Below are 27,560 nucleotides of genomic sequence, written 5' to 3' on the forward strand. Positions count from 1 at the left end.
GTGACTGGTTTTTTGGGTTTTCATCACACTACATTTACTTGCTATGTACATGTGTACAAAGATATAGTCAATCTTGGTCATCATGCATATTTGTATGTTTGAAATTATATAGAGGATTAGCTCTTTTTCGGTTTTTTTCTGCTAATATTCTTTTCATCTACTAATATTCACGTGTGTAAATACCAAATTTTATTAATGAATTACAAATTGTACTAACAGTTTACACATGGAAATATAAGATTTGTATTTCAGAGAGGCCATTTGAAATTAATACTTATTGAACAAAAGATTTCTTAAAATCGAGCTGAAGACAACATACATATGTATGTATGTAAAGTTATAAGTTGGACCAGAATTATATATTTTCGGTAGTCTTAAGTAGTACATTTTACCACATTATTATTATTTAAATCACACATAATAGTTTTTAACATATGCCAAAGTAGGTTTAATTAATATATTTATAATATTGTAAGTGTGCCGTCGTCGTATTGCATGTACAAGTATAAAAAGCATGCACCCCATCTATAATTTTTCATCACGTTTTATTTATTTATTTATTTTTCCATTGTTAACCTGTTCAATTCTTAAGTTTATTGTGGTCAATAATGTGACTTATATTGTTTATTATACGTCCAGTTAGCAGTTGATCAACTGATTGCCCTTCTGTTAGGGCTTTGTTTTGTTTTAGAGTTTAATGAACTTTTTAAGCTTTGTTTGCAAACCGAACCAACCTTATACAATCGCACTACTACGAGATCCACACTCATACAAGACAAAGTACACATCTTGATCGCATCTTAAGACATACGTTCATACATACATAACTATGTGTGTACATACGCCTGGGAACCGGAAGTAATTATAATGATAATACTTAGTGAACTGTAATAAAATGATATATATATTCTTAATGCTGATGTCTACAAGAAATAGTTAAAATGTTTAACCATACTTATACATATTTACATACGTACCTATTTTGTGTTTTAAAGTACATATTAATTGTTTAATCATAAATTTTAGCATTGAAGTTGTTTATTTACACATATATGTAATTTCAAATGAATCTAATGAATTCCAAGGAATAAACCTCAGTTGGTTATTTTGTTAACAATGTTCTTAGTTATATACATATGTATATGTATGGAAGTTACCATGGTAAAATAAAATACTGATAACAAAATTCACTAAATGGTATTTATACTATAGTATAATGTGTTTAATAACCAAAGTAACACAAAATGAAAACATCGTTAGAACCGCAAGTTAACAAGTTATTATATTACCAAAATAATCGCCGACAAAACTTATGCGAATATAAAAATGATCATGTAGCTGCAAATGAATTAACACAATTTGTTAGAATCAATCGAAATCCAAAGAAACAAACTCGGAAGGGTTTTGGACATTCTCAAATGGCAACAAACAATTTTAGTCGTCGCAACTCTGCAGCCACTGTAGATTCAACTGTATCTTCTACGAATACTTTAAGTTCAGTATTAGCTGCAAGAACAGCAACTCCAGTAGCATTGGCAAACAATCATCGTAAACATTCACTAAAATCATGGTCAATGTCACATTTAAAAAATGACTGTAAAGTCAATAGTAATGCTAAGCTGAATAAACAAATAACTAATTACGAGTTTACCGAACAACGTTGCAACTATGAACGAATGACACAACAACAACACCTGCAACAGCAACAACAACGGTCATGGTCACCAGCACCAGTCATACGATGTAATGTTTCAAATTCAAGGACTCCAACTTGTTTGGTTGATCAGAATCAAAAACTACAGCACTTGAAGACTACAAAATTTTGTGATGCATTAAATGCTGATTTTTTAGCATTAAATGAGTTTCGTATGCAAAATAGTAAATACTGTTTTTCTGATCGCCATAAAAGCTTATTACGATCACAAACATCACCTGCAGCGAGATACTCTAGCGGAACACAACAATTCGAATTGAATTGTGTTTTTAATGATTTCGACGATGTTGGCAGTAGTAAGTCCTTGAAAGACAATGAAAATGTAACAAAATCACTGGCTTCCTCATTCTCGTCATTATCACTAACAACATCGAGCACAATGCCATATTACGCCCGTCAACGCATATTGCGGGAACAATTAGCTAAGGATTGTCCTCATCGAAAGTCAATACCTATGGGAATAAATAAAAGCGCAGCTTTAAGTTATCAATTATAATATATATTAATTATGAAAAGTAAGATGTAACATCACATACTATATCTAGTCCATACATTCATGTCGTCCATTTGCAACTAAAGGTGGCAATAAACTAATAATATCCAAAGCTAATATTTTTATACAAGTTAATTGAAGAAAATTAACCTTTTGAATGTTACAAATGACGATAGACATATAAACAATTTCATCTTAATTTATTTAATAAATTATATAGATTTACATTTCTACATTTAAAGTTTTATTAGTATATATAGTATATTATTAGCATATGATATTTATTTTAAGATTTATTGTAGATTTTAATTAAACCAAATATTTTTAAAAATGTCGGGAGTGGCTTTTATAGAAAACTAATTTATTTATGTATTTTTTTGCAAATGTTTGCTTGATTAGAATGATAGGCAAATATTATGTACTTAAGTTTGTTAGTGTTAATTTCAAACAGTCACTTGGAATTAAAATAATCTTAAAATATTTAAATATATGTACTAGTATTTACTTGTCATGATTTTTACGATATTGTAAAGAAAAATAAAGTAAAATACATTTCAATCACCTTTATTTTGTATACAATTCGAATTGAAATGTTCTATTTTTACGATTCTGTTTTTTGTTGGAATATCTTTTTTTGATCGTTGCGTAAATGATTACGAAAATGTAATCGTAATGCAGAACAGAGAGGTGAATATCGAGTTCTAATAGCAGGTTAAGTGGACATTGTATAAATTTCGGCATTAGTCCTCGTCTCTCACATCAATCCTCAATTGTAATTGATTGAAATACATATTTATGTAACCAAAAATAAAAAAACACCTTTTTAGTTTTTCGATTGTTTTTGTTTAAAATTTATTAAAAATTTTATTTATATAACTTGTTTGTTGTTTCATTATTATTATTTTTTTTTTGTTTTTCGTTTTCCAAAGTTATTTGTTTTTCTATAATTTAATGTGATACATAAGAGAAAATTTAATAATTTGAATTTATGCTTCATGAGTGTATATTTATCCGTTTTACACCTTGTACAGGTGCTGTTTGTTGAGGATATACATACATGCGTTCATAATACATACATACATTATATAAGTTTGTTTTCTTTTTCTTTTTTAATTAATTATAAAGTTGATTTATAAAGTGCCTCTTTTTTCATTTTTCATTTTTAAGGTTTTTTATTGTTTTTATTTTCTCTCCACTCCGAGTATGCTGTAGTATTTTAACGCTTATAATATACAATTACAATACATTTAATTAATTATTTTATATTTATTACATTTCTTGCCTTTGAAACGGTTTTTTTTTTTTTGTCTGTGTGAAAGTGTGTTTGTGTATAAATATTATAAATAGTTTGAATTTAATTTAATTAAACAATTTTTGTGTATTGTTAATAAAGAAGAACAACAAAATATTTCAAATGTTTTAGTATTCGATTGAAACAAATTCGTTTTTTTTATTATAATTTATTATTTTAAAAAATATTCGTGTTCGTTTGATTTTTTTCTTCTTAGTATGTATTTGAATGATTTGTTGCTTAAAAAAATCTGGTGTTGATTTCTATTTGGTGTAAAAGTTATCATTTTAAGTTGTAAGGATGTTCATTAAGTTAAGAAAAATGAAATATAAATACAACTAACAACTTAAAAAGAATTGTAGCTTAAAATGAAAAATAAAATACAAAACTAAAAACAATAAGTTATCTTAAAATTATTTTTTTTTAACAAAAATACATTCTATGTAAAAAACCAAAAGGAAGCATAAAAATAAACACATTAAAAGTGGAAACAATTCAATTTGTTAAACAAAATTCTAAAAATGTTGACATTTTTAATTAGATTAAAAAAATTAATATTTATGTGTAATAATATTATTGTACAAAACGTATCAGTGTATGTGTATGGGAGTGTGTTTGTGTTAACATTTTGTAGATTTTACTTTTTTAAATGGTGTTTTCATTATTTATTATTTTTTTATTAGTTAACCACACATTTGGGTTTGTAAAATTTTTTGAACATACTATTTGAACTTTGAACTTATTTCTTTTTGTTTTTATTATTGGCTCCTCTTGGAGGAGTTAATGGTCGCCCTGAACTTCCGAAATTAGGATAAACAAATCGCCTTTTATCAGCAGGTTTCAATATTTGGAAAGAGCACATTAAAGTGTCATCCACGGACATCATGGCACCTAAGAGAATTTAGTACAGACTCAATATTATCAACTGTAAATTGCAAGAAACAATATGACTACACATACCCGCATTATCAAATTCTCCACAATAATTTGGTGCTGAGAAAAGTGTGACAAGTTGCCGTTTGGCAAAAAATTCATAACCGTCTTCGACAACTTGATGAGCACGACAAATTAAATCAAATTCGTGTTTTTGTAAAAATTTTCCCACAACCTTATGGAAAACACAATTGAATAAATGGATACTAATTTAAAAACATAAATAATAGTTTACATACCTCTGCACCAAATGTAAAACTGACTCCACGATCATTTTCTCCCCAACCCATTGTATCTTTATCAGGATCTGACCATAAAAGATCACATAAAAGGCCTTGATCGGGTACATCAGTAGGTCTCATTATACGTCTTATTTGCTCCATTGATGTAAGATCCGGACTAAGACCACCATGACAGCAAAATATTTTTTCATCCACTGCAATATCAAAATATGTTTGTAGTAATTTCTATAAACGATATAAATTTTTCTTCAATCATCACTTATTACCTATAGCTGCCACAGGTAAACAATTGAAACAATCTGTAAACGTTTTCCATAATTTAATAGTGTAACGTCTTTTACACTCGTCATAAAAACTAAATGAAAAAATACAAAAATCTTAATAAGTTTTAATATAAATTAATATCTTTTATATTTATATATATTTTTTACTTATTCCTGCCTACAAGATGACGTTAATACTTGTGCTTACCCATAAATTCGATTAATGCTGGCACATTCATGATTTCCACGTAGTAAAAAGAAATTTTCAGAATATTTGATTTTGTACGCCAACAGTAAACATATTGTTTCCAAAGACTGTTTACCACGATCTACATAGTCCCCTAAAAACAGATAATTTGATTCTGGTGGAAATCCGCCATATTCAAACAGACGCAAAAGATCATAATATTGTCCGTGAATATCACCTACAAATAAAAAAGGTTAAAGGTTTATTGTTCATGACTAATACATAAAGATTTATGTTTTTCTTCACATTTTAACATATGTTAGTTAAATTTGATTTTTTTTTCAAGCTGTTAATAAAAACCAGACAAAAAAAATCATATATAGATTTTCGTAATATATTACATTAGAATCGAAGAGTTTCAATAAATTATTGATTAAATTATAAATGCCGGATCTAATCATATGTCGTAAAACCAATGCTCTTCTGTTAACATCAGGGTGATATTTGGAATATTGCTAATTAAGGACCAAGATTTTTTTGAATTAACAAAATATTAATTTTTAAAAACAATATATTTTTGGTAAATTTTTAAACCGTGAGCATATGAATAATCACTTGACACTTATCTAAGTAAAATTATTGTATACTTTTAGAACAATCGAACACACTACCAAGTATGCTGTTAATACCTACATACTAGACTATTAGAAACAAAAAAGGAGTTCATTTAAGTCATACTTAAATCGATGACATTTAAGGTTATTAACGACATACATACATATACATATGTATTTATCTGTATACAATAGTGTCCTGAGGAACAGCTTTATGTGAATTTGATGTTGGCACAAGTATCAAATAACATGAATTTGGTATCCTGAGCTTATTGCATTATGAGGGAAATACATATAAACAAAAATTTAATGAAAAACTTTAATGAACCAAAGATATTATTAAATATTATACAAATATTTTTCCCAAAATAAGCTCAAAATTGGGAAATTATTAAAAAATGCGTTTAAAAAATACATATTTTTTTATTTTCCAGTATTCTCTACGTTAATGCGCATCGTTTGAGTGGTGTGCCTACAAAAAGTTGTCCACGGGACACTACACTGTTTTTGTGTATATATTACATATAACGGAATATTTATTGCTACATAAGCTTACTTAGATTCAGTTTGGACATAACTGTGTGTATTGTCAAAAGACCATATTGTCAAAAGTTGTAAAATAGCCTTAGCCTTAAATATTAAAGAAAATGTATGCATTTAATTTATTAATTAATCAAAAATTAAATATTTGATACCTATTCAAGAATATATTATATTATTCAAATCATACATGAGAATTTTTCATTAAGCATTAAAATTCATTACATTAATTAATAGGATTATAATTTATATTCGCAAAGCCTCTAACGAAAAAATTAAATGTCCATATAAAATTTAGAGTCCTCCGGCCAAAAATTATCCAATTTATTAAGGAAAATCAATGATCTAATACAAGAGAGGCCTATTAGCAACTATTACAAGATTGTCATATACAGTATTGACAATTGAATATTAAGGGAATTTTTATTAACGGAAAATAAATCACTTATCGAAAAAAAGTTTTTAATTAAAATATTTTTTTTTTTTTTTTTTGGTAAAATTAGGGTCATTTGCATTTTCTCTATACGAATTTAAATTTTTATTTAATCTTTAATACATATTTTAAATACTAAAAATACGATTGAGTATTAATTTGACTATTAGGGGATCAAATGCGAATAGGCTTTTGGACATAAAAATTTTATTTTGGTACTGAATTCCTTAATTTGGAGCTTCCCGAAAGTATCAAACTATATATACCTATTTAAAGTTATATTTATGTAATAGATCAGCATTTCTTACCACATATTTTTAATGGAGCTTCCAGTTCCAACAAAATAGGCTGTGAAAGAAAAATTTCTCTAGACTTTAAACATAATCCTCGTATTTCACTCTCAGATAGTTGAACATTTTTTCCTGGCCTGGCGCCACGTACTAAAAATATAAAAAAACAAATACTTGTTGCAAAAAAACAATCTTTAGAAAATCATTAATCATAAATACCTTCCAATAATCTTGATATAATGCTATCAATATTCATGTCGGACATTTCTTGCCTTTGGTGTATATTTCAATGACTTCCTCTTCCCTTAAAACTTCTGTTTTGCTGATAACTTTGATATTATTTTGTTATCAACTGCTACTAACGGATATTAATGCTATTATTTAATTAACGGTTATATCTCCAGGTATTTTTATATTTTTTACGTAAAATTAATTCCCTGTTTTTCCTTTTATATTTTCTTATTTCACAATTTGTTCACTTTTCTTTTTGGTATACTTACTTACTACGCACAAATTGATACTGAAGGGCGGGGGAACGAAAAGGAAGAGCTTTTAGGCAAGAAAATTGTCGGTATTTGAAGATGGTTAATAATCGTTCTTTTTCCGCAAAATCAAAATTGGCCAGGTTTCCTACAAATTGTGCGTATTTAATTCATTTATTTTGCACTTTTTGTGCATTTACAAGAAATATTTATATAAAAACTCTGATTTTATTGAAAAAACAGATTTCTTAGCACGACACGAAGACAAGCAGCAAAATTCTGCGCCGACAAATATTAACGTTGGCGGCGGCAGACATCAGCATAAAATCGATTGTTAGCCGACTAGTTTCCAATTTTATTTCATATTAAATTTAAAAAAATAAAATCACCTCTCAATAGAATTATTCTATAGATATTTCACTAAATGGAGACAAAAATATTACTTCTAATGGAATTCAAAATTAATAGCGAATAGTATATAATTGCAAATGGAGCAAATATAATAAGTCTAAATTTAATTTTCATAAAATTCTAGCGATTTCTATTTTAACTGCTATTTTGTAAATTCAAGTCTGCAATTAAACAAAATATCCTGCATATTATATATATATATATGTCGAATATAATTCTACTTATTGTCAAAAAGTCATGTTGTAAAGTTTGATAGTTGACTTTTTAATTAAAGTCGATATAAAAAAAATATTATTTAAAGTTCATAACAATAAACTCGTGTCTATATTAGACAATTATTTATCACGACACTTGACGAATCGTCAGCAGAAAAATTTTCAATTTTTTTCAGTATGTTAATGCATAGGGCTAACGAAATGCTGCATTTTATAAAAATGATTAAAATTAAATGTGATTTTTTTTTAAATAAACACTAATTTAACCAGTACTTATGTTAAAAATCAATTTCAATTGCACAAAAACAAAATTCTAAACAAATTTTACAATATAATGACATTATAATGACAATTGTTTAGACAACACTGTCATAACGATGTTTAATGCTAATAAATGCCGTCTGTACTTGCTAATTTTTTATCATGATATATCGGCTTTGTAAATAAAAATCGGGAAAACTTGGAGAAAGTACAAAAGTCGAATATATTACTTTACATATGCTCCCAAATTTTTTAAAAAGGCTTTTTAGCTTTCTGAAATTTTAAGTATGTCACCTCTGTATATTTCTGGATCAAACTGTTATACAAACATTATTTATAACAAAGAAATATCGCGTTTAAAATTTAGCTTGCGTCGGCAATTACAATAATAGATATTCTATTACAATACGCCGCCGACCACAATATTTGAGTTGACGACGTTTTTCGTTTTTATAAATAAAAGTTTGTTTTGGTTTTTGTTGTATTCAGCATTTAATTCATAAATTCCGTGATTTTTCGCAATCAATGTGAAAACAATAAATACGATATTAATTTCGAAAATACTAAAAAATCGTAGATAAGGTTAGAAGAAATCGATTTATATGTATGTAGTACATATATACGAATTAGATGTGTTTTTATACTAATAATAATGTATCTAACAAATTATTATAATAACTTAATAATAAAAAAATATAACAATTAGAAATCTCGCTTATAATAAATTTTATTATGTAGTTAAAACAAAAACGTTTATGCTTCCACCAGGTAATAATGCTGCTGCCACGAAGTTAATTTTGTGCATATGAATGTATTAAATTGAAAATCCTACAAGAGAAGTTTGAGCTAAAATGAACCAAAAAATAAATTTTATTGATTCATGATTTAGAATCCATGTGATGATTAACATTAAAAATAGTAAATTTTTTGGTCAGTTACATATTTTAACAACGATTACAAATAAATAGAGCAAGTTAAAAAAAGCAAAAATAAATATGTATATATTTTCAATGAATGAATGAACGGCCTTGACCATCTCAAATTAAAAACAATGATGTCAAAAAACGTGCAAATATTTAACAAAAAAGAAATGACAACAAATATCTAACAAAAAGAAATGACGGTGTAAATAATTTGGAAAAAAATTTAATACATTTTTAAACTTTCCCTCGTCAAATTAACTGCATATCAAAACGTTAGGTGTACTGCAGACTAGAATAGTCAATACGTTTTGGTTGTATGTATATAAATTAATGTTATTGCGAACTGTTATTGTTATTTGCTAAAAACTAGTTACCGAAACAAATAAACAAAGAGACAAGTAACCAGTTCAAAATTTTATGTTTTTCTTCATTCTTAATTGAAAACTATTTTTCGACTTCCTTTCTATGGTCAGTTATAAACACTCTCTTGATTAAGATAACAAATAAAAAATGATCAAATGTGTATGTAGGTACGTACTACGTAGTGTAAACAGTAAAAGTAAACAAGTCAAACCAGTGTTTAACTGTCTATGTACCTGTTGTATAAATGTTTGTTATTGTTTTTATTTCCAACTAAATGTTGTATAGATGGTACAAAAACTCGTATGAATGTTTACATATTTTGGCTGGTAGATCACACTAACATATGTATACATATATGTAGATAGTTTGTGTTCACATCCAGCAATAAACTCGCTCCCCCAGATAATACAACATTTTTCTATACTTATACCCAACCATTCAACAAGCAGAGCAAATATACTCCAACAGGTCTATGATCGTAGACTATGTCTTAGTTAACACAGCTCAATACGAAACAGTTTTATTTCAACAATCAATCGTGTCAGGCGAATCTCTGAAAGTCGTATTTACTATTGGCAAATTGACAAAATTATAAAAAAGGAATACAAAATTTATAATTTAATAAATTAATAATCTTCTTGCGAATATACATTTATATCTACGTATGTATATTTAGGTATATAAAATCTGACAAAAAAATTGGAATTTATACACAAATCAATAAAAAATTAATAAATTCTTTAACAACAACGAAATAAAAACTTGTTAGCATTCCAAACATTTTTAATTTGCATATGCAAATTCAAAGGTATTCTCTCTGCTTTAATGTTGTAAATTAATATTTGTGTACAATACTTGTAAATACATACATGTTTTATTTATATTTATGCGCATACACATGTACATGCATTTACTTCAATGATACATTAACGTTTTCATTCAATTAAAAATTATTAAGCTTGTTTTAATAAGCCAAAAAAGAAATGCCTTTAAAAAATACAAAAAAGTTTGAAGATGAATGGAATCAATAGTAAACTGATAAGTGCGTGTTTTTTCTTTGTCTTCTTAAGTTTAATAATTTTATCCCGATACGTATGTTTGTATCAATGTAAAAAGTTTAACTATACTTTTTTTGTCTTTTGTTGAGTATTTCATCTATTGTTCCTTTCTCTTGTTACAAAAGAAAAACCATACTTTTTGCTATATTATGTTACATACAATCAAACATTTATTTTCGAATAAAGAAAACTTTTTATACTTAAAAGAACGAAATCTAACATTCTTTCACATAATTGTACTTGCTGAATAAAAGATATACAGTAGTGGAAAAATATATACAAACTTAAAAAATATTATAACATTTGGATTTTATTGATTTATTAATTTGTTAAATTTGAGAGGGAATTTGGCTTTGTAAAGAAAATGGAACTAAATTCTTGTTGACTTTTATGAAAACGTTTAAATAATGTAATGAAATATTTTATTTTTCGTACTAGATTCTATTTCCTTCTCATCTCCTACACTTGCAAATACTACAGAGAAGTAATTAATCCATATTTGTTTTATGTATGTACGTTTTACCATTATTTCTAAATAAAATTATTTTTCAAAGAAAATGCCTCAAACTAACTCCCTGCCATCGATTGAACAAAAATTACTTAATGTTATAGCTGGTCAGGATTTAGGCGATATAACACAGGAATTGTGTGATTTCTCATTGGAGGAACAAAATGCTACAGCGGAGGCCCAGGGCATACAGCCAAGTGCAGCTTCTGATTTTACTCCAGTTTTGGGAAAAACCGTAACCTACATAGTTGCCTGTGTTTTATTCAATGAAGACAATGAGGTTTTAGCCATGCAAGAAGCTAAACAGTCATGTGCAGGTATGTAAAATTACTTGTGTTTTTCATATAGATATACAGGCCTGTCACAGATTTCCATTCCGAACGAAATTGGAATTATTTCTGTATTTTTTATTCTTCTGAAAACGAAAATGAAAAATTCTTTCAGAATAAAACCACTTTTGGTTTTTAAAGTGGAATAGAAATTTCTATCTAATTAATTTTTTTCCTTAAAGTTTCAATAATAAAAACCTTTACTAAACTGTATTTGGTAAGCTAAACAGATTTAATTTAAAAACAAAATTTTTTTTGGGAACTAACTATAAAATTTAGTAGAAATTTGTAACCGTATATGGCCTTATAAAGGCTAGGTTATGGTAATAAATAAATAAAATAAAATAAAATAAAAAAAATCGTAATGTGGAGAAGCTAAAAAAAAATCGATCGGACTAATAAAATGGAATTGAAATCATTCCGAATGAAATGTGTGACAGACAGTGACAGTAAATGAACTTATTGTCCTAAAGACCCAAACCTTAGACTAATATATCTTTCTATTTTATACTGAAAGCAAAGCAATTTAGTTTTATATATACATAGATAGAAATGTTAGTTCTTATTTAAAGAAATAGGTTCAAATATTTGTAACGAATTTTTCTAACTATACAATTATTTGAACTGTTCAAGTTCGAAGAAATCCCTTTTGAGATTACTTTAGCAAATATCAAACATTACTTCGAATTTAATTTTGAATTTTCGAACATAATATTGTAAAGATTTTAAATTCACAACATGTATAAATATACTTTTAAAAAAAGTTGTAACATTGTGTTAACTTTTTTATTTCAGGAAAATGGTATCTTCCAGCTGGACGTATGGAAAAAAATGAAACCATATGCGAAGCGGCCATTAGAGAAGTATACGAAGAAACTGGACTAAATTGTGAAATAAGTACACTTTTAGCGATAGAGGCTGCGGGTGGTTCATGGTTTCGATTTGTTTTGACGGGTCGAATAACAGGTGGGTCATTAAAGACACCAGCACAAGCCGATAGCGAATCCCTGCAAGCAAGATGGATTGGCGATATCAAAGAATTACCACTAAGGGCAAACGATATTTTAAATATCATAGATATTGGAAAGGCTTATGTCAGCCGCAACAATTCACCGCAACCTGTGTTATGGCATAATGAAGTTATTCCTACCAAATATTCCCATCACAAGAATTATTTACGAGTTGTGGCCGTGATACGCAAAAGAGCAACAAATGCCCTGAACGTCTTGGTGAGCGAAAAGAACGTACATCATTTTCCAACCGTTGAAGTTCACCCTCAGAGAAGTTTGCACTCAACATTGCGTAAATTCATGATTGAATTGTTTGGTGCCGAACTTCCCCAACATCGTCCTCATGGCATTTTGAGTGTTGAACATTGCCCATCACCACCTCCTCATACCACCGATGGCATTTGCTTAAATGTTTTAGTCGTATTTAGGCCACCATTAGAAGAAGTGTCGCTAATTGGAAAGTGCACTTGGCATGAGTTGAGCAAAACGCTTGAGGAAAAACTTGGACGTATTCTTTCTAGTAAACATTCAACAATTCCTCTAAATGTTATTCGATAGACATTTATTAAACCAGATTATATTGTACGATGATTTGAAAATGTAAGAAGACATTTTGTAAATAGTTTTTAAATTTTCTTTATTATTCCTTAAATATTAACCATATGAAATATACTTCTCATTGTACACATTTTCGGGAACACCGCCATAATCTTTGCTTGTAAAAACATAGTTTAGATTTAATATAAAACAAAACTAAATAAATGTACTGTTCTTTGTTTTATTCAAAATATTACTTTTTGACTTATGACGGTTGTCTTGCAAATGTGCGATGTGTACATTGAGTTGTAAATTGGCTTAAGCAGTTAATTAAAAAAGCTTTAATTAAAACAAAAACACAATATATATATACAATATAGTAGTATTTATTATTATAAAGTTTATACATGGTTGTTTTTACGAGTAATAAACAGAAAAGTTTGTAAGTAAAAATAAATTTATACACACATATATATATATACGTAATATTTATTTAAATGCAATTTCCAAAGAATGTTTCTTTTGCATCACATTTATAATAGTGTCAATCTTAAAAAAAAACATTATCGACGTGCACATACATTATGTAAATGTAACTAAAAAGTAACTAGCAAGATGTTAATAATTAACTGGGCATTGACTAGTATAGCCAATAATATTTTAATATATAAAGGAAATAAACTAAAAAAAAAGTACACAGTTTAAGTCGGATTTAGTCGATGAAGTAAATTATTTAGTCTTTCCACACTTTGTTGAATAAATCCATAAATGAGTCATAAATCATGAATGTTATGGCCACATCAAGACAGACACGACCTAGGCGAGGTACTGTGCCTTTATAGAAAGCGGTAACACCTTCATTCTTCCAAATTTTCATAGCACAATCGGCAGTATTTTTGTATTTGGAGGCTTCTAAACCTTGCATGCGAGTCTTGACCACATCCAAAGGAGTATTACCAAACACTGAAGCAGCACCGGCAAAAGCACCGAATGCACCAACCAATAATTTAGGAACTGGTTTATTTTTGTCATCACCCTTATACAGGTCCTTAAGAGATTCCATAACAAAGAAGCGAATTGCTTGATTGGAACCCTGTTTTAAGATGGTAGGCGTTAAACCCTTGTAAATGCCGCTAATACCTTCAAAAACAACAAATTAACTTTACTGGTTGTTCTTAGTACAAAACTACAATTTCTAATCCTACCTTCTGCTTTTATGATGCAGCCTACACCATGAGCAAATCCTTTATACTGAGGTTTCGCACTACGTTGATCATTAATAAATTTCACTTTAATGGTCTCCATGGGTGTTACAGCTAACACAGCCTCACATACACCAGCTCCCAAACCAGCCAACAATTTTCCAGAAGTACTCAGTTGGCCATTCGCATCAGCCATATGACCACGTAATGTTTCGAATGCACCAAACCTGTAATACAAAGATAAATGTATTAAATTCATTCATATGACTTTCTTTACTTGAATATACCTAGCTGCAGATTTCGGTATACTTCCGTACAACAAAACACTCAAACCTCTGTAAAGGCCAAAGAAACCTCTTTGTTTGACTGTCTTTTTCACGCAGTCAGCGATTCCGTTGTATTTTTTATTGGCACCTTTCTCATCTAATTGCAATTGTGTTTTGACATATTCCGTAGGGTATGTGATGCAAATCTCTATGCCGCCGGTAATACCGCCAGCAATTATACCTTTTAAACCTTTACCACCGCCACTTGGAGCTGCAGCACCAGTCTGTGCCATCCAGGGACGCTGGCCAAAGGGATTAACGAAGGCACCAATAGGACGATCCATTATAACTTGGATATATATTAAGTTATTTATATACACGTACGGAATGAAGCTGTAAGTAAAGGCATTCATTAACTTAATGTTAAAAAAATATGTTAAAAGCTACATATTACTATAAATGAAATAATTTTTTTTGTCGAATAATTGGTCTTAATTTGTTAATTAAAATTGTTTATGCAAAAAGCGTGTAAACAGTTATAACTAACTCTTCTAATAACAAAGTCTAAGGCTGTTTTTACATTTAGGAAATGTCTGAAAAAGATGTAACTAATACTTATAGCTTATTTTTACATAATGACCTTCAACTACGATAATATTTAGACCTAATAATATTGGTTATATAAATATACATTCTAAGTAAAAAAGAAACATTTTTATCAAATGTGATTGTATTGTACGTTTTAAGCTTTTGCTTTTAATTATGTTTAAATTACAGATAGTCTATAGTTTAAATTACATCGACGATGCCATTTATAAGTACACATTGTTTGAATTTATACATATATGCATAACATATTTCGTAATTTTCCCTTTTTATAATTTGTTGCATTCGAAACTTTCTAAACGTATGAAAAACTTGCGTACATACATATTTGAATTTCAAAATATATTTTTCAACATACAATCAGAAAATATTGTCTGTGCCTTTGTATTTGATTCCATTCTGTCAACAACATATATAAAGACTATTTGTTAATCAGCGCTTTTATTATTCGTAAATATTTACTTATTTAAATCTACATATAATCCGACAGGATCGGGTGATTAACACCTTTTGATTGTTAAGTATGTATATAGGTCAGTTTAATACATGTACATACGAATCAAGTTTTAACATAGTGTTTAAGAAATGTCATCAGCTCTTATTTCTTAAGTTTTTTTCCAAATGATATTCACATTTTTATTTATATCATAATTCACATCACTAAATTATGTACTACGTTCAAATGTATAACGTTTGTTTAAAAATGCTCTTGACTCTGAAATAATCTATACATATTTGTACTGATAGCGTTTTTAAAGTAAAATACAATCAAACAAACATATTAATATATATGTATGTACATACTTATGTAGTATATAATTTAGGTAAATATTTATAAAGTGATATTTGCGTAAAAAAATATATTTTGCAATCTTTGAATTTTGTAGAGTTATGTCATAAATTTAACAAAAAATATAATTAAAGAACAAATTATGTTCAATACAATTGTTATATAGTTATACTTTGGTTATATAAAACTCCTTGCAATTTCCATAATCAAATTCGTAAACAAAGTTTGTATTTAAATGTGATGAGTAACCAATGGATATTAGTGTATTTCGGTTTTTGCTTTGTAACTATCAGAATATTTTATTGAGATTTTATTCAATTGAAAAGAGTATCTATGTGTTGTGAATTACTCTTTTGCGATCTTTCAAAAACTTTCCCGCACTACGTCATCGATTTTTTTTTTAAAGTATATGATCATTTATTATATATATTATATATATATATTGATTATTTCATATGGTTATACTTATAAATAGCGATTTAATACAAAAATTGAATATTAAGTTACTAAATAATTAACGAATTTAAATATTTTTATTACATGAGTTTGGAATTCTTCGGACACTGTTCGATGATAGGTTTTTATTAAAACGCGTTCATTAAAGTTTGTTTTTTTCCAGCCAGTCAACTCGATAGTTGTCCACAGACAAAAAAGAAAAAACAATCGTACGATACAGTGCCAATCAAGCAACTACTGTGATCGCTAAACTAATTCCAATTTCCAACCTATATTGTTTTTTTTAATATTTCACTCATCTTTGGAGAGTCGACTAAACACAAGCAACAATAACATTAATTTTTGTATATTGTAAAGGTATGTATGTATGTATGTATGTATGAATAAATTTATTTATGTATATATGAACATGGAAATGTATATACAAATATACTACGTATTTTTTTAGCTCTAACATGTCATACCATACGATACTCTCTTCAACCAAACCAAACTAAACCAAACAACAACGAAACCAATATAATAAAAAGTCAGAGACTCAACCAGTCGCCCAACCTACCAACAATATAAAATACAGTGATGTTTAAATATTTTATTAAATACAGTCTTGTTAAAAAAATTTTATTAAAAGAATTTGTAGATGTCTCTACCAATGGGTAATTATTTATTTGTTATTCCATCTACAAAATAAAATAAATAGTTTTATGTTTCGGATTCTCATGGATTTCTTTTTATGCTTAACTAAACTAACTATATGTCTAAAATAAAAATAGCTTCAGCCTCTCATCTGAAATGTATTCGTATTAGCCGAACATTAGTGTTAAAGCTTTTATTATGACGTAATATGAGCATATTTAAGAGAAAATCCTAAGAAACCAAGAGATTAAAAAAAAAAACTTATAGCGGAAACTCGAAAAAAGCTCAAAAAGATATCATTGTATTATGTAATTTAGTGAATAATCGCTACGTATTCCACGCATTTTGTTTTAAAAAGTTTATTCTTTAAGGTTTAGGACTATAATATTTTCATTAGTTTCGCTTACCAGAATTTAATATATAAAATGCATTTTTTACTTTTAATAGCATCATTTCGGTTTTATTAAGTAAGAATTGCATATCTTAATTATACCGAATGTGTACAAATAATTAACATTGTCTGTATATAAAGATTTTCTAAATGAATTACAATAAAAATATCTTATATTTAACTTAAAACAATTCAATGTTGTAGGTTGTATTAAATTTTAAGTCCATAAAGACCATTTTCTTAAATCTATAAACGTTTATTTAACGTAGAAACTTGTTCGTTTTATGAATAGGTCTCTGGGTACAAAAATTAATTGTTTCAGAAAATAAAATCGGTGGATTGCTTTTAAAAAATGTTAAATCTTTTAATGCCAAAAAAAATATCATTAGTATTGTTATAGTAATTTTATATTAATTTACAATTGGACATTGTAGTGGTTCAATTCGTAAAATTATTTGATGACTTTTGTAAAAACCACTTTTCAAGACATTTGTAATATAAATCTTTAAAAGCGATAATCAATCAATATGAAAATATGAATTGTTAAAATTTCTTTTTATTTTGAATTTTTTTTATATATGTACATGTACATAAATATGTATGATTCTATTATCAATTAACGATTATTAATTGTTATACCCATAATAATTTGTTATTATTCAAATTTGTATATTAGGCATTTCTACGATCAAATAATAATAGTTTAAGTGATTGCTATCTTCTTACTATTCAAATTGATTGCTGCAAAAATAAGTTTTTATTTTCAAAACAAAAACATTAAAAATTGCGATAAAGTGTAATCATTTTGTTATCCTTATAAATTTAACGATATTATTATAAACTTAAATTCACACCAAGTGTAATAATGACTTTTCAATGTAATGTTGTTATACAATAAATAAAATATAAATTAATAAACTTTAATTACTTTTTAGTGTTAACTATTACAAAGCAACTAACTTGTTTATAGTTGCATCATATGCATGTACTTAGTTTATAAAAAATTATTTTGAGCTCATAAATAGAGCCATGAATGAATCGTAGATCATGAAAGTTATACCAACATCTAAGCACACTCGACTCAATCGCGGAACAGTGCCTTTGTAAAATGCAAAGATACCTTCATTTCGCAATATTTGTAGAGCACAATCGGCAGTATTTCTGTATTTCGAAGCTTCTAGTCCCTGCATGCGAGTTTTTACTACATCCAATGGAGTGTTGCCAAATACAGATGCTGCTCCAGCTATAGCACCAAAAGCACCCACAACAAGTTTAGGAACTTTTTTTTCAGGATCATTGCCTTTGTAGATATCTTTTAATGTTTCCATAACGAAAAAGCGTATTGCTTGATTGGAACCCTGTTTCAGAATAGTAGCTGTTAAGCCCTTATAAATGCCACCAAGACCTAAAATTAAAGCAGTGATTATAAAGTCATAAAATATGTATTTGATCTATGTGTGCATTCATGCAATTACCTTCAGTTTGAATAATTGAACGAACACCATGAAAAAAACCCTTAAATTTAGGTTCAGCACTTCTCTGGTCATGTACAAATTTTACTTTTATCGTCTCCATTGGCGTAACCGCAACGACAGCTTCACATACTCCTGCGCCCAAACCCGATAATAACTTTCCACTTACACTAAGTTGGCCGTTAGTATCCATCATGAATCCTTTAAGTGTTTCGAAAGCTCCAAATCTATTGAAAAATTAAATATAAAAAATATATACTTATGTATGTATGAATGTACGTATGTACGTATTTTCTAACCTCCTTTCTTACATACCTAGTTGCTGATTTCGGAATACTGCCATATATTAAAACACTAAGTCCTCTATATAGTCCAAAGAAACCTCTTTGCTGTACAGTCTTCTTAGCACAATCATATATGCCGTTGTATTTTTTTCGATCACCTTTTTCATCCAGTTGTAATTGAGTTTTTATATATTCGGTGGGATATGTTATACAGATCTCAATACCTCCGGTTATACCTCCAGCTACAATACCTTTAAGACCTTTTCCTCCACTTGCAGCTGATGCGGCAGCTCCATGGTTTAACCATGGTCTTTGATAGAACGGATTTAGAACAATATTTCTTGTATTTCTGTCCATATCTCCAAATATTGATAACAATAAAAAAATGACACAGAACTAGAAAATACAATTTTAAACAAAAAAGTCTTTACAAAAATTGGTTCAAACAAATTTTAAGTAAAAATTGTATTTATAATGTATATATAATACAACAAAAGTTTCCCTGTGTGACTGAATATTAGTATCGCTATGAAATATGTAGAGTGGTTATATACATACATATGTGGACACAAAACATTTTTATATATTTTTTTAACAGAATCCTTAATAACACTACACTTTCTTACATGTTTATTATATATTTATGAATCGAATTTCCTGATTAAGTTTACGTGTTTTGTTTTTGTAAAAAATTAAATAATTACTTTAAATCCCTGAATTTTTTACACATGCAGACAAATTTGAGAGTAAATTTTTTTTAAAAAAGCTTAATTAAGGTTTTCTAACTCTGGTGTTTTTTAATAGCATGTAATAAATATTTTACTATGTACATTTATTTTACAGAATTTGTAAATTTTTTAAAACTTATACTTGTTTTCTTTAATTCTTTTTTACGGCATTTTTTCCAAAGTATTAAATACAGGAAAAATCAATAGCATATCTGTAGGCGTCACATAAATTAATTAGACAAATTTCATAATTTTAATAAACACAAACCGATGTAAACAATATTCAGTTTTATATATATATAAATGTATTTAAAAATTAAATTTAAATACCCCTATCAATCTGATAATTTTTTATATTACCCAAAATAGTAGAGAAGAACTGTTTAATGCGGTTTTACTTTGCCGGTGTTTTCACTTGTGATAAGAAGACTTTTTTTGTTAACAAAGCTTTCGATTTATTGTTAAAATCACAACACAACTTCTGTCCTGCGCATTTTAATTGAATATAGTAACAGCAATAGATACTTCATCCCTTCTTGAATGTAAATAGTTTGCAGATTTGGAAATGAAATATGTCTGTTTATTGGATGTTGTTAACGTGATGTCATTGACCAATTTACGTAGTGTGTAGATATTTAAGTGTGTATGTGTATGGGGTGACATTCAATTGGTTGTACATAAAGGATATCATACGACATCCAGGTTAGTAAATGATTATGTCAATAACTGTCTGCAATTGTAAAATAAAAAGTATTGTCAACTTTCACGATCAAATATATTTTATTAATTCAGTTCATGTTATAAAATAATCATACCTAATCAGTAATAAGAAAAGTATAACTGCACTCAACTTAATTAGAAATAAATTGCTTCATTTGTAAATATTGTTAGAGTGCATTATCCATTTGGGTAATCTCGAAACGTGGTACTCGCCTAGGACATTTAAGGAGTGCTCTTTATTTTCCTATATACATATGTATGTGTTTTTAAATGAATTATTAATTTCAACTTTATTGTTTAGTATTTTAAAATAAAACTAATATTTTTTTAATTAAATGCAATTGTTTGTCATTATTAATTTTATTACATTTTTGTTTGTTTTTGGCTTACAAACCTTAAATACATATGTGGATTATGTAAATAATAGAAAGCAAAATAATATTGTTATTTAATAACAATGTTCATGTGCCATATCATAATTAGTTAATAAAGATCTTATTAAAAATAACAGAGTAGCAAATATATAAAAAAACTCAGTCAATAATTTTTAGGCAATGCAAGGAAAGTAGTCAACATATTCTTAATCCGAGTTATTGAATTAGTTTAAATAGACAAATAGTTTCACTATTTTCAAGAAATTTATAGAGCCTTGTAAACACGGACAGATTTGACATCACCAATGGTAAGGGTCTAAAATAAAAGAAAAGAGAGAAATTATTTGTTGTTCAATTGATTATTGTTTTTTTTTTTTTTTTTTTTGTTAAACTTACAGTGATCAATTCAGAGTCGGTGAATTCACGAACAATGGTTGATGGTTTGTCACCTTTTTGTTCTTGTACCAATTTGTTGCCGTCCATAGTGCAGACAGATTTTACTTTACGGCCATCCAAAGTTTCTTCGTCGAATTCCTCTCCCAATTTGAATGAGATGGTAGAAGTTTTGAAGGTGGAGGAGGTGGTAAATGTGTATACATCACCTTCTTTCTTCAATTCAACAGTAGGGGACACAGAGTTGCCCATCTTGCGGAGTACCATGCCAACACCTAGTTTTTTTGTATATCCAATGAAAAAGTGTTTATAATATTTTCAACGTAAAAATACATACAATAAATGTATATAAATTTTCAAATAAATGAATATACAAACATACATATGTTTAATAAAAAACCACAAATAAGCTTAAATTACATTTTTATGATAAACAAAATGTAGCTACATTTTTATGATAAACAAAATGTAGCTACGTAGCGAAACTACACCCTGCTAACCTTTGCATACCTACTCCATCTGTTTTTAAATGGATACAAAATTTCTTCCAGAAAAAATATAGACACTCATTCAAGCTACATTTAAATTTTAAACGATTTTTAAAGTTCAACGTTATAATTTAATAAATAAATTGAATTTTCATAATATGTAATTGACAATATATTGCACAAATATCCAGCCAGGCGAGTGACTTTCCTGCACAATGAGTTCTTTAAACATTTATGCACGCATGCATGAATGTACCTTTAAGTGTGATATTTATAAAGATAAAAATCAAACCCAACTACAAGTTGCAAAACAAGACAATTTATGAGTGTAAAGTCAGTCAATTTATATCGTTCACAAAGTGAAAATAATATAGAATATTTGAAAGGAATTAGTAGGAAACACCTAAATTGAAAACTAAGTAATTTGCCCATATTTTTTGTTAATTTTTTTAATAATACAGCAATTATACAAAGAAGATATAATTTTTTGAAAATTGCAATTGATAAAAACGTAGTTGATTCACTATATGTATGAGAATATTTATATTTATGAGATGGTACAGTACAGTTTATGTGATTACATATCCACCTAAAGAAGTTACATATATGAGATGCCCTATAAATTTAAGTTTTTTACAACGATGTGTAATTTAGAAACTCAAATCAACTTTGTATGTACGAGTAGTATACATTGTTGTATACACATATCATGTATGACAGTGTATCCATGTAAAGTGGAGATGAATTAATGAATGGTTGGTCTGTCATCAATTTATTAAATAAATTAAGCTTGATCTTGCCCATCGTTTATAGAATATATCACAGCAGTATATACTTATAAATATATCGCATGATCTTTTACGTATGTATTTTATACATTTTATGTTTTTACATGACCCCTATAAAGGTGGGAAAAAATTTCTCAAACTTAATTGAATTAAATTCTCATTGATATTTAAAGAATGGAATTCAATTGACTATAATTGATTTAAAGAAATATTTATTTATATGGGCATATATGTATGTATATGTATGTCTGTAATCTTTAATGTTTAAAAACACGTCCAAAGTCTATACATATTCATCTTTATCTGTATTTGTGTTCAAAAATTATTAAAATAAAGGGGCGACCTGAGCTGAAGTAAAAAACTTATCAAATAATAAAAAATATTCTTCATGTGTTGTTTATGGTCAGAGCCGACTTTATGACTAATTGTTATCACAATTATATTCTTGTATATTTTATTATTTTTGCAAATTTATTATAAAACAAAACAGGCCATAAAGTCAAAAGTTTGCTAAAATTTCGATAAGAAACAAAACAGCTATAAAATATATACCTATTTACTTGCTAAATTTGTATATTTGCTGTTTTTATTTTTTATACTGCACATTATCTGCATATGTATATCAACGCATACCTATGTATATACATGGGTACATACAATATGTACGTATTTATTTAATTGTATATAGAATAAAAATAAACCTAATAAACAAATATTAATACATATTAAATGCGATTATTGCTACACACACTGTTCCAGGTGTACATTGATAGTTAATGAATTTTGATACTTTTAAACTTATAATAATCAGCCATTATCAAAAGTCAGACACATAACAATTTAAAATGTATACAGTTTGTTTTAATCAAATAAAACAGACACTTTTCGTCTAAATGTTCGAATTAATATGAAATACCATTAAATCTTAAAATAATTAATATTTTCTTCAAATAAAATAAAATACCTATTATTAACCTATGTTAATTTTATTATTTATCAAGCCATGATTGTTATATTAATACCTATAAGAAAATATATACATTGAAAATTTATACTTTGTAAAACTAATATATAGGTAAACATTAAATTCAATATTGCTTAAACAAATCTGCGTTTTGTGTTTTTTTTTTTTTTTTTTTTTTTGAGAAATATTTATTTTAAATTTCCTACTACTATATTTTATTTAGATATTCTAATCAATTTTTTTTACGGTTATGAATCTTTATTATTTAAAATGTCTCAAACAAAGACAAAAAAATTATAAACAAACAAATAAAAAACAACATTAAAGAGAAATGTTAAAATATCAAAGTTTTGTTTCAAAGTCCAAAATTCAATCGCAAAATATTTTATAGAAAAGTTTGCACAAATAAAAATAAATAAGGGTTTCCCATTTCTGCAAGTGGGCAAGTTTATTCGACTTGTTTCATGAAATCTCTGTTCAAATTCTGTTCAATTACAATATTTATAAACACTTAAATACAATGTCAAACAAAATCAAAAATAATAAATAAATTATTTTAACAAAAAATTTTACAAAATATGTATAAAATGTGAATATTCAAGTCCATAAATTCAAAAGTGAACAATAGCGAACGGATTTATTAAATGCACAATGTTTTAGCGCAAGTTTGCCAGTGTAAATAGTCGCTCAAACTTATAAGGGTTGTGCAAATCAATTTCCATATAAGTCAATTGCTAGAATGGAAACATGCACAGGTTGCACAGTTTACGAGGGTTTTGAACGTTTAAATGAAAACCCTTAATATAAAAATCTACTAATTGTTTGAATTTAATATTTAAATAAACAACATGTTGGTACATTATTTTTTATTTTTTTAAGACTTTGCTCCAACATTTTGCATTTCACATAAGGTTTTAATATATTAAATTTAGTGAAAGACATAGAATGGTTAATACCTACCTAGTAGTAGGTAAATACTTAGTTAAAAATCAGAATTTTTAGTTATCAAGTATTTTAGTAAATGAATCTCTAAGAAAGCAATCTGGCAGCTTTGTGTACAGGAAAAATTTAATCAATAGCTAAAAAGGAACTAAAGTATACCCTGTGCCAATGAATAAGCAAAAATTCATTAGTTTTTTTATTTACCCTTAAAAATTAATTTTGAATAGGTATTTAATTTACAATAAAATACCTATTTTGTAGTGACAAACAAATGTAAAATATACAATGTGAAAACAAAGTCTCATAATAAACTAAAGCATTATTATTCTACGTATTGATTTTACTAAGTTGTTTTTGAAAGCATATCCAGTAGGTATGCTTTTGTAAGGTATTTGATTTAATTCAAAAACAAGTCCCTATTTCTATGAAAAAGGCATGTGTACATTAAAGTTCGAAATAATTATCTACTATATGTATGTATGTACGTACAAACTTGTTTGTCATAAAGTTTAAAGTCTAGTACGAATGTTCATTTCGTTGTTATTTCTAGATAAATATTTCAAAATTGTATTGTTTGTAGCTTTTTTTGGCAATGAACCAGAAACAATTTATCACATGGTTAATTTTCACCATCATTCAACTAACAACAGCACGCTATATAAAGATCTATTAACTGGACAATTAACGGTCCACGAAATTTTTTAATAAAACGATAATAACATAGTAAGTAATTAAAGAATGCTGTGCTGTACCATAATCAAAAATGAATAAAATGAATCTCTATTGCAAAAACAAAAAATAACAAAAAAAAGAGAACATAAACCGGTTTGTTAAAATTTGTATTATACCGGCCGGTGTTTTTATTCCGTTTATCTTTATACATACATACATATGTATGTATAATTCATTCACTTCAAGTAAAATTAACCCACGTTCATTTTATACATTTGCCAATTTCATTTTATATGAAAAACTAAGTTCTTTTTTATGGTCACAAGCGGAAATACTAGAGACAATATGAACTCACCCAATTCCTTCATGTATTCATCGAAGTTCTCGCTCTTGTCCAATTTGTATTTCTTTCCTTCCCAGCAGGCCATTTTAGAAATTATTTTTTTTATTTGAACGTGTGGAAAACGACTAAATATAAACTGCACTTCACGACGAGTACGACTGAATGAATATGGAAATAAAATGACGCGCTTTTATATGAGAAATGTTTGCTCTCTTTCTCTGGAAAAGCACACTCGTATATATATGTAATCACAATAACAGCGTCAAGCGATAACAAAATAGTTGTTTGCTGTATAGGTTCATATTGTGTTCTTTTACTGACGAAAAAACTCTTGACGCTAAAACTGTTTCTCATTAAAAATGACGGGAATTAAATTAAAAAAATAAGATTAAATAAAAGTTAATATTGATTTTTTCTGGGGTCTAAAAGTCCAAATTTCGAATTATGATTACGAACATGCCAAATAACAAACAACGGTTAGTGGATCACATTAATCAAACATTAGAAGAAAACACAAAACCATAATAGATACATATATACCTAAATACACATAAATCTAGTAGTATATTAGTATAAATGTTATTTTGTATATTGCATCTCAAGTTAATTCACGGCACAATAGTTATATAATTTGAAATTAATATATGATTCCATAATAAACGTTATTGATAAATGCACCAAAATCAATGAAAAGTGCGGAATATTTTTGTTTAAAAATCTTATAATAAATAGTTCTCATATTAAAAACACTATGCAGACAAATTTTCAAAAATGTTAATCAATTTTATAAGTATGTATGTATTTCGAAATAAAACAAAGGTAGAAGTGGTAGCGCAATTATTAGTCTAAAAAATTGCATATAAATATGCATATGTTTAAAACATACATATGTACAGCTATAAAACTTTATCGAATATTTTATCTTTAATTGGTATATGTACCACATAAATAGGTACAAATATCAACCTTTTTTTATTTCATTCTTAAAATACGTCCCTACCTGATTAAATCGAATGTTGCTTTAATTGTGTTTACGTTACAATATTTTACAGGAATCTAAGCTTTTCTGTTAGAGTTGCCAATATTTTAAAAATTTTAAAAATATTTTTGAATTTTGAAATATATGTATATGTATATAAGCGAGGTGAAATTAACAGATATTTGTTGACGAACGTCTAAAAAGTTGAAAAGAAAGGAATTCACAATTTAAATAGATACATATATGTAAAAACTTTCATAATACATATGTATATAGAGATATATACACATGTATAATCCAATATACAATGTATACAAATTTATGTATGTATCTTCAAAATTATTACCAAGACGAAGAAAATTTAAAACTTACTTAGTTAATTAAATCATAATAGAAATTCTTGAAAATCTTCTACAGAGCAATTGACCATATGTAATTCTATTTACTGCATACATGGGGGTTCACATACAACTGTCCATAAATATACTTCGTTTGTAGGTATGTACATACCTACATACAAACGAATGTGTTTTCTATATGTACATTAGATATGTATGTATATAAAAGAACATAAATACCTACATAGACCTATGAAGTTTTCACAACTACAGTAAATTTTTGCATTACTGTTGCATAAACATGCTATGTAGGTACATGTATACCTTCATATATAATTTCATTATTTTTTAATATTTTTTTTGTTCTTATTCGGCAAAAGCGACATGGAATCACTGAATTCCAAAAATGCCAACTAGTTTTTAGACGAACAAAAACAACGGTTTTAAAAATTATTAATTTGCCTACATCATTATCGATATTAAGTTAAATAGTTAGATAAAAAATTCGGGGCAACAGCTTGAATAATGTTGAGTAAAATATTTCGATATAGTACTATCTGATTATAGTTTGTCCTATATACTTAAACGAACGGCTTTTCCCTTTAGTTTTTTTAATTGGGGCTATTAAATT

At 27.4% G+C, this 27,560-nt stretch overlaps 6 protein-coding genes and 1 long non-coding RNA gene across 15 annotated transcripts; 3 read left to right on the forward strand and 4 right to left on the reverse strand.

Annotated features, from left to right (window-relative positions):
• The first annotated feature begins 1,244 nt into the window (after positions 1-1,244).
• On the forward strand, positions 1,245-2,210 carry LOC111690191. The gene has a single exon (XM_023452632.2). The coding sequence runs from the start codon at positions 1,245-1,247 to the stop codon at positions 2,208-2,210; it is 966 nt and encodes a 321-aa protein (XP_023308400.2).
• Positions 2,211-3,738: 1,528 nt separating this feature from the next.
• LOC111690285 (serine/threonine-protein phosphatase alpha-1 isoform) lies at positions 3,739-7,777 on the reverse strand. Of its 2 annotated transcripts, none has more exons than XM_023452746.2 (8): positions 7,501-7,777; positions 7,220-7,355; positions 7,019-7,150; positions 5,145-5,361; positions 4,940-5,028; positions 4,671-4,867; positions 4,459-4,606; positions 3,739-4,389 (listed from the first exon to the last, which is right to left on the reverse strand). In XM_023452746.2, exons 2-8 carry the CDS (start codon positions 7,263-7,265, stop codon positions 4,238-4,240), a joined length of 981 nt encoding a protein of 326 aa, XP_023308514.1. In that variant the 5' UTR covers positions 7,266-7,355; positions 7,501-7,777; the 3' UTR covers positions 3,739-4,237. The 2 variants fall into 2 exon arrangements, with proteins under 2 accessions (XP_023308514.1, XP_023308513.1); XM_023452745.2 differs by having other exon boundaries at positions 7,220-7,358.
• A 1,046-nt stretch (positions 7,778-8,823) lies between these two features.
• On the forward strand, positions 8,824-13,501 carry LOC111690284 (8-oxo-dGDP phosphatase NUDT18). Of its 7 annotated transcripts, none has more exons than XM_046948521.1 (4): positions 8,824-8,951; positions 11,152-11,197; positions 11,268-11,538; positions 12,346-13,501. In XM_046948521.1, the coding sequence occupies exons 3-4, from the start codon at positions 11,271-11,273 to the stop codon at positions 13,116-13,118; spliced, it is 1,041 nt and encodes a 346-aa protein (XP_046804477.1). In that variant the 5' UTR covers positions 8,824-8,951; positions 11,152-11,197; positions 11,268-11,270; the 3' UTR covers positions 13,119-13,501. The 7 variants fall into 7 exon arrangements, with proteins under 7 accessions (XP_046804477.1, XP_046804476.1, XP_046804478.1 ...); XM_046948520.1 differs by lacking the exon at positions 8,824-8,951 and adding an exon at positions 9,882-10,331; XM_046948522.1 differs by lacking the exon at positions 8,824-8,951 and adding an exon at positions 9,882-10,317.
• On the reverse strand, positions 13,466-16,641 carry LOC111690286 (putative tricarboxylate transport protein, mitochondrial). The gene is made up of 4 exons (XM_023452747.2): positions 16,502-16,641; positions 14,587-14,958; positions 14,303-14,526; positions 13,466-14,237 (listed from the first exon to the last, which is right to left on the reverse strand). Exons 2-4 carry the CDS (start codon positions 14,907-14,909, stop codon positions 13,831-13,833), a joined length of 954 nt encoding a protein of 317 aa, XP_023308515.1. The 5' UTR covers positions 14,910-14,958; positions 16,502-16,641; the 3' UTR covers positions 13,466-13,830.
• On the forward strand, positions 16,635-17,131 carry LOC124419375. Its single transcript, XR_006940524.1, has 2 exons — positions 16,635-16,774; positions 16,866-17,131. It is a non-coding gene; the product is annotated as an uncharacterized LOC124419375 (long non-coding RNA).
• A 274-nt stretch (positions 17,132-17,405) lies between these two features.
• LOC111690190 (putative tricarboxylate transport protein, mitochondrial) lies at positions 17,406-20,574 on the reverse strand. 2 transcript variants are annotated; one of them, XM_046948524.1, is made up of 4 exons: positions 20,259-20,280; positions 19,232-19,596; positions 18,920-19,143; positions 17,406-18,849 (listed from the first exon to the last, which is right to left on the reverse strand). In XM_046948524.1, the coding sequence occupies exons 2-4, from the start codon at positions 19,555-19,557 to the stop codon at positions 18,449-18,451; spliced, it is 951 nt and encodes a 316-aa protein (XP_046804480.1). In that variant the 5' UTR covers positions 19,558-19,596; positions 20,259-20,280; the 3' UTR covers positions 17,406-18,448. The 2 variants fall into 2 exon arrangements, with proteins under 2 accessions (XP_046804480.1, XP_046804479.1); XM_046948523.1 differs by lacking the exon at positions 20,259-20,280 and adding an exon at positions 20,289-20,574 and having other exon boundaries at positions 17,407-18,849.
• Positions 20,575-21,199: 625 nt separating this feature from the next.
• LOC111690292 (probable fatty acid-binding protein) lies at positions 21,200-25,784 on the reverse strand. Its single transcript, XM_023452753.2, has 3 exons — positions 25,625-25,784; positions 21,419-21,690; positions 21,200-21,338 (listed from the first exon to the last, which is right to left on the reverse strand). Exons 1-3 carry the CDS (start codon positions 25,695-25,697, stop codon positions 21,288-21,290), a joined length of 396 nt encoding a protein of 131 aa, XP_023308521.1. The 5' UTR covers positions 25,698-25,784; the 3' UTR covers positions 21,200-21,287.
• Positions 25,785-27,560: the final 1,776 nt, after the last annotated feature.

The sequence above is a fragment of the Lucilia cuprina genome, chromosome 4 (assembly GCF_022045245.1).
Source record: "Lucilia cuprina isolate Lc7/37 chromosome 4, ASM2204524v1, whole genome shotgun sequence".
Classification (NCBI taxonomy): domain Eukaryota; kingdom Metazoa; phylum Arthropoda; class Insecta; order Diptera; family Calliphoridae; genus Lucilia; species Lucilia cuprina.